Source organism: Thermobia domestica, chromosome 7 (genome assembly GCF_964235325.1).
Source record: "Thermobia domestica chromosome 7, izTheDome1.hap1.1, whole genome shotgun sequence".
In the NCBI taxonomy this organism is placed as follows: Eukaryota; Metazoa; Arthropoda; class Insecta; order Zygentoma; family Lepismatidae; genus Thermobia; species Thermobia domestica.
The window spans coordinates 301,106,969-301,119,748 of NC_137460.1; the positions used below are offsets into that span (position 1 = coordinate 301,106,969).

The window sequence follows — 12,780 nt, forward strand, 5'->3', positions numbered from 1 at the left end:
TCACCATCATACATTACGGAAGACACGTGCTTCGATTCAAGAGCATTTTTGCCTTTTTCCACCAAATTCACTTCGTTCTCAAAGTATTTAAAAATTCTAAATAATTTCACAGCCATTGTTTACTCAACAACTCATTTACACACTCACGTTTGTATAGAAAACAAAATGGCAATCACCATGGTAACGGAGAGGAAATGACGTCACCACTATTCCAGTCTATTTACACAACATTAGCGTATTACACATCATTATGCCTGTGTCAGGAGAACGAATCAAATTTAGCAATTACAAAGCCTTGTTAAAAGCTGATGTAATAGTTGATTTCGAGTACTTTCTTAAACCCATAAGTGGTTATGAAGCTGATCCGAGCACTTTATTTACACTTAAGATAAGATTCAACATCACGAACCATGTAGTTTTGCATTTGTGATTTATTGTACTAACAAAGATCCCAAATTGCGTAGACTTGTCTGGTATAGATAAATCTTGTGAAGGAGTGGAAGTCTGATGAAGACACAGTTATTGTGTTCAAACTGTTACGTAATTGTGTGCTTTATATAATCACATAGCCTTACTCAGTGTGTTGTTGTGGTTTGTTAATTCGTTCCTAAGTTATTCACAAAATATGTATCAGAAAAATATACGTTCGGTGGTTTCATTACAACTATGCACAAAATGAAGAAGTTCAAAGGTATGTTGATGGCGTAATGGCAACATTTCCTGAGGAACTGTTCTGTAAGTTATAAGTGTGACGAACTATGCATCTATGAAATACACTAACAGATCTTTCTTCTCAAATTTTTATTAGCATCATAAAATATATATAATATGTATATAAAATTCTATAAAATACAAAAATGATTTAACAATGATTTACAGTCTTCATTATTAACAATATTCACAAATAAATGTTAAAACTGAGTGAAATTTTTACGTTCTTTGACGATCCCCTCAAATCTCGTTTGAGAAGGTGAAACGAGAGAAATGGCAATTCTGAGATGATATACTATTTTTAAAACTACATTTCTCATCTTTATACAGAAGATAAGCCACCATTCAAGTATTAATGTTCATACGATTAAACAATGCGTAACAATACGTGACTAATGTTTTCAATTTTTTAAAAAGCGTATTTTATAAGAAATGTTCTTCTGTTTTATTCTTTTTACCCCTCCTAGTTTTCGTCTCTACCTACTTTTCCTGAAAACACTACGCGCGTGTCTCGGTGAAAATTTGGAGAGAGATTCCACAGGATTTCAAACAATTCGAAGAGGGTTCACAAGGCACGTAGAAATTTCACTTCTATTAATCCTCACCGCTTGTTCATTCTATAATGACGATATACGTGGACTGTGTCGTGTTTATCACCTCAGTCAAATAACCCATCTCCCAACACAACAACAGAAAGGAACACATGCGCAGTGACAAAGCGAACGATTGATCTGAGTATTAGAAACATACTGCTTTCATTTACAATCACAACACAAGCGGAAATTTAATGTATGTAAAGTACAATGTTTGGTTATTTGATTGTATGCAGGGAACCAGAAAGAAAAAGGAAATAATTTGTTCCTCACTTATCTTTTCCTTTATCATTTCTATTTCGACAAATTATCCTCCTCTGACTTTCTGCAACTTGTGTATTCGTTTGTGAAAATCTATGAATATCTAACTTCTACATTATTATTTTTCTCTTGTTTTAGCTCAGAATATCTGACTTCATATTTTCCATATAGGCAGGTTCCCATTTGTAGCTATTCCTTCCGCTGCATTTATTTTAACTTTCCCTTTACACTCTTGAAATTATAAGAAATTAAAGAACATTACTTTTATTAAGACAGATTTCAATCAAATTTAAAACTCAAATTTTCAGTAATAGCACAGCGGAACTAATTGAGTGTCCCCCGCTAGAAAAGGAGCTCAAATGTTGAGATAATAAAGATGTGTCGATCCTACATACATACCCTCACAAAGACTATCAATACATTTACACAGGATGACACGAGCTAAGAGTTCATCAGCAGCAAACGAACTGAATCTGCGGGCGTCCCATTCAGCAGAACGTAGTAATAGAACAACCCAAACGCAATGTATTCCTTTCTCTTTAGTGTGTATACCTGGATTTAATTACATGATAAATCTATTTTACTTGCTGCAACAGTCAACAGTTGAACCAATATACAAAGGAATCCATTGGGACATTCCCGGTAGAAATCCCTCTCTGAATGCATCAGTCTGGCGCTGCTACAACTTAGACTTCAACTGTTTCATCAGCTTTTCCAAATGCATTGCTTTCTGAAGATTGCCACTGATTTTCAACCTTCCAGTCATGAATGCGTGAGTTGTTTTCAGTTTCCCTGCAGAAGAAATATCCAAATATTTAGATAAAACGGAAAATGTCTAAGAAGAAGCTAAGGCCATCACCTTGTACAGCAAAGAAGTAACAACGAAATTCCACAATAAGTAACGTAATCAACTAATGACGGAGACATTTCTAAGGTTTTTCTGAACAATTATTGACGGAAATATTCTGTTTTAATTATAACAATACTAAGTTCCAAATATCTAAAATAGCTTAGCACTGTTTGGAATTTGAAACTAGGCAACAATCAACACAAACGCTTAACTGTGGAAGTAGCAAAATAGTCTAAAATATCTTCAATCCGATTTTTGAAAAATCTTTAAATTCTTCTTATATGATAATGACACATGTACTAGAAAATGCAATTTACTAAGAGTTCTCAACAAACAATATTTTACCCATTGCAGTATCCATTTACAGAGATCGTTTTGTTCTAATTTTTCACCTCCTTTGGAAAGCTGTAAGATGAAATATTTTTATGCTGGCCACCGAGTTTTAGCCTTTCAGCAGTTGGAATCAGGTCAACCACAATGTTTCAACAAAAATGTAGCGTAAACTCCCTGAAAATATTACTTCCTTTGTGTGTGTGTGTGTGTGTGTGTAAGGGGAGGGGGTGAAACACGTGACTTATTTTAAAAAATAGAAAAGTATGACTGCTTGAATCTCTGACTTATGTAAAATTTCTAATTAGTTTACAAGTTAGTCTGAAAAAAATGTCAAACAGATATTAAGCAGCAGTTGGTTATTATTTGCAAACTGAGTTTAGAAAATGAGTTAAGATGTAAGCTTTTGTTTTAATAAACAATTTGTTTTCTCTTTTATCTGTACATTTTCTGTAGAACATTCTGGCACAAATTCCTAGTTCTAATTACTGTATTATAGTGAATGATATTACCTGCGAACATATCGAAGAAGTCTTTGCTGTTCATAGTAAGAGTGGCGTCAGGCGTATTAGGAGGTTCCCCGCGGCCAACCGCTCCTTTACCACTCTTCAAATCCAAGTACCACGTTCCGGCCTCTGGACCTACACAAACAAAGAACATCGCTGCTATCATACATATAAACATACACATTTCTTTCTTTTGCTTTCCAAGATAATAAATGGAACTTAACACTACTGCAACAACAAAAGAATACAGGCTTCTTATATTAAAACCACACAGGAGGGTCATGGAAGTATCCTAATTAGTGCTTAGCTGGTATAGCTTAGCTCACGAATCTCTGCCGCGATTCTAATACGTTTATGCCATCAGCCGCGGCAGAGATTCGTGAGCTAAGCTATACACCTCAAACTTTTGCCAACTCCAACAATATCCCTTTTTTAAATCTTCCCTGGTAGGTGTCTAGTATTGTCAAGGGCGAAAGATAAATGTAAAGATGGAACAAGATTCGATACATGGCATCATTTAGGATCATCTCTATAACTACAATTCCTAGAAATCTTCCACGTGCATGTATAGTTGCTCTTAATCGTGTCCGGTTTTTCTTTCTTTGCTTTCCACACGCAAGTGTTATGCCTAGTTGTTCAAAATTTCCGGAAAAATCTGAATCAACAATTTTCTTTTTTTTTTTTTTTTTTCTTCAGGAAAAATTGGAAAAGAGTGTGGTCAACAAAGCATTAGCCTTTAGTCCCAATTTCATCTCTTCATTAATTTGCTCGAACTTGAGTGCAAGCGATAGTGTCAATGCATAGAACACGACTCTGAAGGAATCAGAGTGGTCATATGCACAGTTCCTGCGATATCGTCTTCCAAAGGTGTGGGATGCCACGAGATGGTGCCAGTATAGACGCGCAGCTACTAGATCACCTCTTCACGCCCCAAGGATATTTGTATAAAGTGTGAAGCTAACACATTACAGTTGTCACAGACATAACTCCGTATCGTATTAAACTCGTTGCTTCTATCTTGGCATTCAGATTGATTTCAGGACTTCCATTCTCGTTAAGGCAAAAATGAAGTCGAGATTTCGCAATCGAACCGAGCACTACATATTTGTGTTGACGGACAAGGCGAAGGCAGGTCGAGCGGCAATCATTGCCTACTACAGTACGTGCGAGTCTGGTGCTTCATACGTGGCCACCATTATTTGGTACTTCTCTTATGGCCACAACCGTGAGTTTGTTGTGCCCGTCATCGATTGTCCAACGTTTCTCTTTGCATTGAAAGTGCTTCCGATAATGTTGTTTATGAGTGAAAAAAAATGAAATCTTTAAGTTTTACGTCCCACGGTTATGCCGGTTAGGCTAAAGGAGACTGTGATGATGAGAGATGAGTGAAATGGTGGAATGAAGAAAGTGGGAGGAAACGGGAGAACCCCGAGAAAATCCACGAGCAGGGCGTTTGTCCACCACAAATTCCACACGGCGCGAGCTAGGATCGAACCAGGGACTCCAAGCACCGGAGGTGAACGCGTTTATGAGTGAGTTTCATAAACTGAAGTGCCATGTCGATCTCACCCTCGATGCTGGCGCCATCTAGTGACATCCCACACTTTTGGAACGCGATAACGCAGGAACGATGCATCTGACCACTCTGGTTCCTTCACAGTCGTGTTCTACGCATCGGAAGCTATCGATTGCAATCACGTTGTACGCATATTGTATATACAGTAAGACGGGTGTTAGCTAAATTTGACTCCTAAAGGGAGAAGGGGGAGGGAAGTAGACTAGTTTCTTCTGACTCCGAAACTATTACGAATAGAACCACGAGATTTCGAAGAAATTATATTCTCATACACTAGGTTGCAGAAAACAGTATGTTGCGAGATACAACCCCTAACGCAGCGTTTCCCAACCTTTTTCAATTTGCGGCACACTACGGGTATAACTTGAATTCTCGCGGCACATTTATAGATATTATTATTTGTAAATATAAAATACCGTGGTATTTTTTTTCTCCGATTATTGATCTCATTCTCACAGAGAAGAAAGCTCGATCACTGATTTTCTCCTGTGGTAAATCATTATGCTTATTTATCATTCTAATTTAAAAACAGAAAACAACTGCAATGAAATATAGGACTCAGGTTATTAAAAATACACTTTTTCAAAAACTTATCCAACTTTTGACTAGGAAGGAAGATCACTAAATAACGAAAGAGCAAACAAATCTCTTGTACTTTTAAAACATAAATGTAGGTAACTTGTATGCATGTTTACTTTGTCGAAAGGAATTAGTGAATGATATCTTAAAACTTCAAGTTACGAAATAGTCTGCAACAATAAAGAAGCAATAATGGTCAAAATGATAACAAATACCTTTTTCAAATTAAAAATGTACAGAAAAGTAACACAGTATGAAACTTATAAATTATTAACATGGTTAGTATACGTTACAATTTTTAAATATTATATGAAGATTAGAATTCTTCAATAATATCTATTGGAGGTTACAATTGTTTAATATATGAAGGTTATAGTTTTTTAAAAGTAAGTAAAACAAGTTGGTGCAAGAAGGAAAATTAATGTGCAACTTGAGTTTGATGTTCTTTCATAATCATCTTCAATTGTGGATGAATAGTTGATAAACAGATCCTTATATCGTGTTCCGGAGTTAACAGTTGTGGTCTGTTCTTACACTTGATTGTGTTCATTGCAGAAAATCCTACTTCACTTAAGTAGGATATAGAAAACGGAATGAAAAGTTTCACAGCCTTTGTAGAAATAGCTGGATATTCTCTTCGGAGAGAAATCCAGAATGATACCATGTCTTGCTATGAGTGCTGGAGCTTCTTCAAACCTCGATTATTCCTCACACCAACAGGTTCATAGTAATGTGAATACAAATATACATTTTTCCTAGGTCTTGCAATTTGGTTGATACAGAATTAATAATTTTGTTTTGATTTCCTCGCGGCACATCAGCGGCCAATTCGCGGTACACTGGTTGAGAAACGCTGTCCTAGTGGTTAAAAAGGAAGTTTTGAAAGTTCTGTTCTGTTCTTCAGATTTCCGAAACTATCGGTGCAGAACTTAGAAATTTTGTGTATAAATATTCCCCTTGCAATCCAAGCTGACGATCAGATGTTTTATGAAATGTGATCCTTAAAGGAGGACGTAACTTCAATGAAACTGAACTATTTTGAAACTGCAAAATAATGTATCTGTCAAATGCTTCCCATAAACCTTATTCTTTCCGCACAAAGAATATTTTATAATTGGTATAAATGTAAACATAAATATTGTTTCTCATAAATCAAAGTATTTTCATTATTTGCCATAGTCTAAATAACGAATTTTCTGTATTCTATTGTCCTTCATTTGAATTCAGTTTTAAACTAGTTGAGAATGCTCCAAGATCATTGCCACAACGAACTTAAAAAGAATTAATTTTTCTTATTAACTTCTACAGACTTTATACCAATTGTTCTATGTATTTTATTATTATACTCATTAAACAATTCTTGTAATATATCTATCCACTTATAATTATCCTTGAGTACTAATTTTTCGCACATGTTTTGTTTAAGAGTTTTGTTAAAACGCTCTACGATATGTTGTTTTTCGAAGACACATGCTCAAAATTGAAATACTTGCAGAATATCATCTGTCTATGACTGACGGTTCTCGAGATATGGCTCCTTAAATCTCCCGAAATCGGAACTTTTTGGCTAATATCTGCGGAACGGTGGGCACCGGTTACTATTTGGTTCCAAAATGTTCACCATCCTCTTACGTATTGATCAACACCAATATCATCTCTCTATGACTTACAGTTTCCGAGATATGGCTCCTTATCTAGCGAAATCGGAATTTTTTGGCCAATATCTCGGGAACGGTAAAAGTGACGCGAAATATTCCATCACTTCTTACAGATAGTTTTTGATGCTCTATCGAATGAAGGATTCAAAATTGGAAAAATTGTCAAATAGACATAAGCATAGACACACACACACACACACACACAGACATAGAAAATTCAGTAACGAACTTTTTAAGTTCGCTGAAAATCAATCATGGTATATGGTGTACGGGATCTACACAATTTATTTGATCTGTACCAAACTTGGCATTAAGGTTGATCTTAACCTGCTTACTAAGGATGTAAAATATTTTCCTGTGAAATCCTATGGTTCCTGAGGTATTTGCCATCCAAGCTGAAGTTTGGACTTCATCAAATTATCGCACAGAAATCTGAGGAACGTAAGTTACTTTAGGAATAGTTGGTGATATTTATGCTAAGATCTATTGAAATTCATAATACACACACTGATTATAATTGAGATAGTATGTTTTTATATCCGAAATTTGAGTATTAAATATAGTTGGTTAGGTGCTTGTTGAAATTGTAATATTGTCAGGATTTCTATGGTTGACTAATATAAAAGAAAAAAAAAAAAAGTAAAAATACGGAATATTTATTAAAACGATTCGATGTTTGAATAATGTTCACTATTCTGATTTTGTGTAGAATATTAATGCTTTAAAGAAGATTTTATTACTAGTTTCTAAAATAAATTAACTAATGCTTTTAGGGAATACTCTTTGTAGTTTTAAACACGAAGGTGTGAAAATCGATCTCCCTTACATCAAAATAAGGGAATAAGTATTTTAGTGTCCACGAAAATTCCGATTCTGTAGCGGCAAGAGGGACTATTTGTATAACATTAGTGAGAAATGCTTAATTAAAGATTCCTTTAAGGTGGGGATGTGAAATTTCTAATGTAAACTCCTCCTTAGAATTGAGTGGACACGTGTCCTAGCGTTTTTCGAAACTCCAGAGTCAAGGGTAAAGGACATTTTCTACTTTTCCTTCTCCGCATTAAAAGCGACATTGTATGTTGTTTCTGACCGCATCACGGAGAACGGCTTAGTCCTTTGAAATGCACTACTTATCGCAAGCGTTTTTATTATGTCACATTGATCAATGGGCGTTTACTACAGTGGTTGAGGAATTCAAGATTTATACCGAAAGTAGAGTATCTTATGAGATTTTATAGTTGCACTGGCGTTGAAATGCGAATCCTAAGGTTGGGGAAGGGGTTCAAATAGTTTCCATAAATATTTTCTTTCCTGTACAAAGAACCGCCGCTTCAGCTGGTATTTTATGAGTGAACATTTCACCAACAATTGTAGCATGTGATGTCAGTGTCCTCTCAAAAAATAAATAAATAAATAAATAAATAAATAAAAAATAAAATAAAATAAATAAATAAATAAATTAAATAAATACAGAACTGGTAGTTTACTCTAGGGGAGAGGGAGCGGTTCAGTTTCCTTTAGGACTACTTTGATAAACTACTCAGGCGGTTTTGTTCATATTTCTTAAAAATTTCGTTAATAACCGTATAATGTTATATAAAACACTTGAAATGAAAAATTTTAGAAGCCAGTAAGTGTACTTCGGACAAAGTTTTCCGAAAACTTCTTATAATTTTGTTTCTATTTAACAAATACAAGTTTCAGTAATAACTGCAGCGTAATAGGAAATACAAAATTGGAACGAGAAAGCTTTCTATTAGATTTTCTGTTATGTTTCTTTAATTTACTGTAATGATAATCTCTTGTTTTCGAAAAACAGAGACGATGCAGCATCCTATTTATTCTGTTTTTATTCTTTACACTTTCTCATGCTGTAAAGCACGCTGTTCTTCACATTTTAAGAGTCCCATTTTAGAGTTAAAGGGAAAATACACATTGGACTGAAAATAGGTAGAAACTAATTCTATTTGCATAAACGTAATCGTTACCTTTGACTACGAACTGATAGACTGCTTGCACTTTGGTGACAAGCTCTGGACTCAGGCTGTTCTCGATTGTCTTGAACAGCTGAGCTATTCGGCCGTCGTCAGTGGCTGCTGCTGTTGATGATGCCTTCGGTGCTGGTTGATCATTACTCGCTACTTTCATCTCATTTTGGAGAAATTCTTCATCCAGAAAGAAATCAAGTATCAAAGGCTCCTTACTTCCTGCAATTATATGAAAAATACTAACATTATACACGCATGTACAAAGTAAAATTAATCAAATAAATATTTTCAGTTATCAGTATGAAGAGATTTACATGTGTGTTAACTAATGTTAACATCATTAATTATATAATTGAAATACGGTATTAAAAACTTCTGTACATGACTGTACCTGAGATCAAGGTGCTTAAAAGTGAAGAAAACCGATTTCATTTTAACCCTACATTACTAAACTTATTTTTTGGTCTTCTAATACTAGACTGGGTAAAAATCACCCAGATTTTTTGTTTACCGTTTCTCTCTAGGTATCATTTACTTTATTTGAAGCAAATAATTATATTTTTTTGATAGATATATTTATGCTACTTACGGACCTTTTTTGGTAAATAATGTCAAAGGAAACCTGTTTAAAACATATATAAACTAAAATCCTACTTTCACCACAAACACATTAGTCAGCATTTGTCTGATCACTAATAATAAGACTTTTATGCTTTACCCAAAATGTTTATAAAACTGAAACAAATATTTTAATAATTTATCATTGTATGTATTTTATTTTTTTCGACATATATTCAAATACATTTTTTTTTTTTTTTTTTTTTTTTAAGAATACGAGAAAAGGTGCGTTTGACAAAACAGAGAGATTTTCTTTATATTCAATACTAGACTGGATGAAAATTCACCCAGTTTCTTCTTTAAAAGTGTGAAGTGTATATTAAGAAAATATTTATTTCTTGAGCACTTGTTACTATTACAGAATACGACTGGTGACTACGTGTTATCCAGTCATTGAAATGTGTGATTAATACAAATTTTTTAAGGCAGAGTTGTTTAATCAAAAGTAACGCAAACACTAGACTGGATGAAAAATCACCCACCCACCTGTATTTGACGCTGAACTAAATCTCAAAACACTCGGCCACATACTGGATAGGAAGAAAGGAAAATATCACAGGAGCTACATGAAACTACATGATGACATCCTCTAGTAACACGCTACGGAAGCAAAAACTCTGGGTGAATTTTCACCCAGTCTGATAATCTAGAAGGCTAAATTGTGTGCCACTTGTTTACGGATTTCACGCGAGTGAAAGTGTTTAGAAACAGCATATAAATAATACTTCCGAAAAAAGTGACAGTGATCAGACAAAAAAGAAGACAGAGCAGAAGAACAAACTCATACATCGAAACAAACTACGTTGATATGAGTCTAAACTTTCGAGACATGAGAATGCTACCGCTTCTCCTGATTCATGTAAGTTTTACCTTTCTTAAATTATTGAATTTGTCTTGAACTGAGTACGTATTTTGAACAATACTCATGGAGATCTCTCGAGAAGCCCAAATTTTAATAACTCCATTTTGTTTAATGTTCTCTTCTCAAGTATTCAGAAATCATGAATATTCAGTGTAGCAGATTTCTAAAGTGCACTTACTCAATATTCGGTTATAAATATGTCTGCTGAGATTTTGTAATTATTTGTTTCAACAAACTAACTTTTATATTGCAATAAACACACATTAATTGAATTCTAATTCTTTGACAATTATTCGTAACTTAGAATTCATGTAAGAATAAATTAAAACAAAGGATACTTCTACTATTACTACCTCACATATTTAATTACCCAATTTACTTAATAAATTACCCAAATTAAACTTTCTAATTATTGTAACTTCCATGTTAGTAACTAAAACATATGGGTGGCAGGGAAAAGCTTAGACACACACTTCTATACTGGAAAAACACAGATCCGGAGGTTTTCCTGTTTCCTCCCACTTTCATGATTTCACTATTATCATCTACTTATCACAGTCTTCTTTAGCCTTGGTGGAACGATAAACTAGAAAAAAATCCTTTACAATGGTATTATACACAGAAATTATGAACACAGCATTCAGATACTCCTGTTTTCTATACACAGTGTGTGTAACAAATTCCAAAATGAAATTTCCTGACTTTTTCGTGATCTTTTCTTTACCAAACCATAAAATTTCGTAACATTCCAAAGCTAATAACAGTACCTATATGCTTTAGCACTTATCTCTACTTTCAAAGTCTGATCCCTGAAGCGATAAAAACTTGGTATCTTCTCACATCACTTTCAGTATATTCACTGTATATAATCTGTTTTGTTCGGTAACTGACCAACAACACTTACAAATCCAATAGTCTTAAAATTATATATCTAAATACACACAAATTGACAAATCCTTACCAATCCATTAAAAATGTCACACTGATTGTAAACAGTTGTACTGATGGATTCTATCTCTGTTTTAACTTGGTTAATATTGTTTTATTCTTTTTTAGGCCTAATTTTCATGCATGCGATAGAAGCGTATTTTACTTGCGATTTGGTAGCGTCTAAAGCCGACCATAGATATTTTTGGCGGTGAATTTTCACGTTTTATGGAACAACATATTCCAGTCTCTACTTATATTTGTACAGATAAAAATCCCGACCCAAAAGTTATATAACAAATCGTTTTCATTCATTGTGTTTTAACGCTGTAGCCAATTATAAACAACACCATCTCAGGGTATTGAAAAAAAAAAATCAAGGTTATATTAGACTTAATGTTCAGGTTGCATTAGCTTTAGCAAAAGAGAAGGAAGACACAACAACAAAGTTATTATTTATCATCAGAAGATTTCCAAATTCTTGTTTTGTGGCCAACCAAGAATAAGAGTCAACATTGTTCAGCTTAATTAGTACATTTAAAAAAAAATTAGAATTGCATAAATTCTAGTTTATAGATTATATTTGAAATCATAAAGTTAAATTTTTCGTGATTAGTTTATTCGTGCCATTTGTTAACATTTACATTATAACAGATTAAAAAAAAAATATTATTAAACATTTGCCTCCATCGTGGTATCTCAAAGATACTTTATCAACATTTTATGAAATTACGTTATCATAGTGGTTTAACATATTCAGATTATCAAACATGATTCTCATCGTTGATACATATAGGAAATTCTTAATACTAAAACAAAATTTGGCGATCCATCCTCTCTACTTCTATATTTATAAATAAACGTTTTAATCGGGCGTTCGTTCTTTATGATATCCCTGTCGTTTATCAAAGGAAATACAAACGTAGGCCGTATCATTGCTACTACAATGACATTCTTTTAACTTACAGTAAATAAGTAGCATCATTACTTTATATTAGCCTACTCATCATTCTCATAATATCTCTAATATGAAAGCACTACTATTAATGGAAAAGGATATATTTACAAATGTCTAGCGAGAACGAAAAAAAAAAAAAAAAAAAAAAATGAAATCTACATATACTCGACAGGGTCCAATTACCGAAACGCCTTTTAAAGAATTATTATCATTTTTAACTTATTATCTTTGTTTGCAACTAATTAACTTAAAGAGGGATGGATATGCATAAGAGCGAAGCAAGTTGAGACATATTTTAATGTTATCTGTTTCGATGAGGCAAAATATATGTTCGACAAGCAGGCACGCAACTGCAATCATGGC

At 33.8% G+C, this 12,780-nt stretch overlaps 1 protein-coding gene across 1 annotated transcript in view; it reads right to left on the bottom strand.

Annotated features, from left to right (window-relative positions):
- Positions 1 to 786: 786 nt before the first annotated feature.
- Positions 787 to 12,780, bottom strand: part of Hsdl2 (Hydroxysteroid dehydrogenase like 2) — a 53,022-nt gene continuing 41,028 nt past the window's right edge. Inside the window, exons 6-8 of the mRNA XM_081766818.1 lie at positions 9,053 to 9,271; positions 3,258 to 3,386; positions 787 to 2,357 (exon numbers count right to left, since the gene is read on the bottom strand). Of these exons, the coding sequence (XP_081622944.1) occupies positions 2,245 to 2,357; positions 3,258 to 3,386; positions 9,053 to 9,271 (461 nt within the window). The 3' untranslated portion in view covers positions 787 to 2,244. The remainder of the gene's footprint in view (positions 2,358 to 3,257; positions 3,387 to 9,052; positions 9,272 to 12,780) is intronic.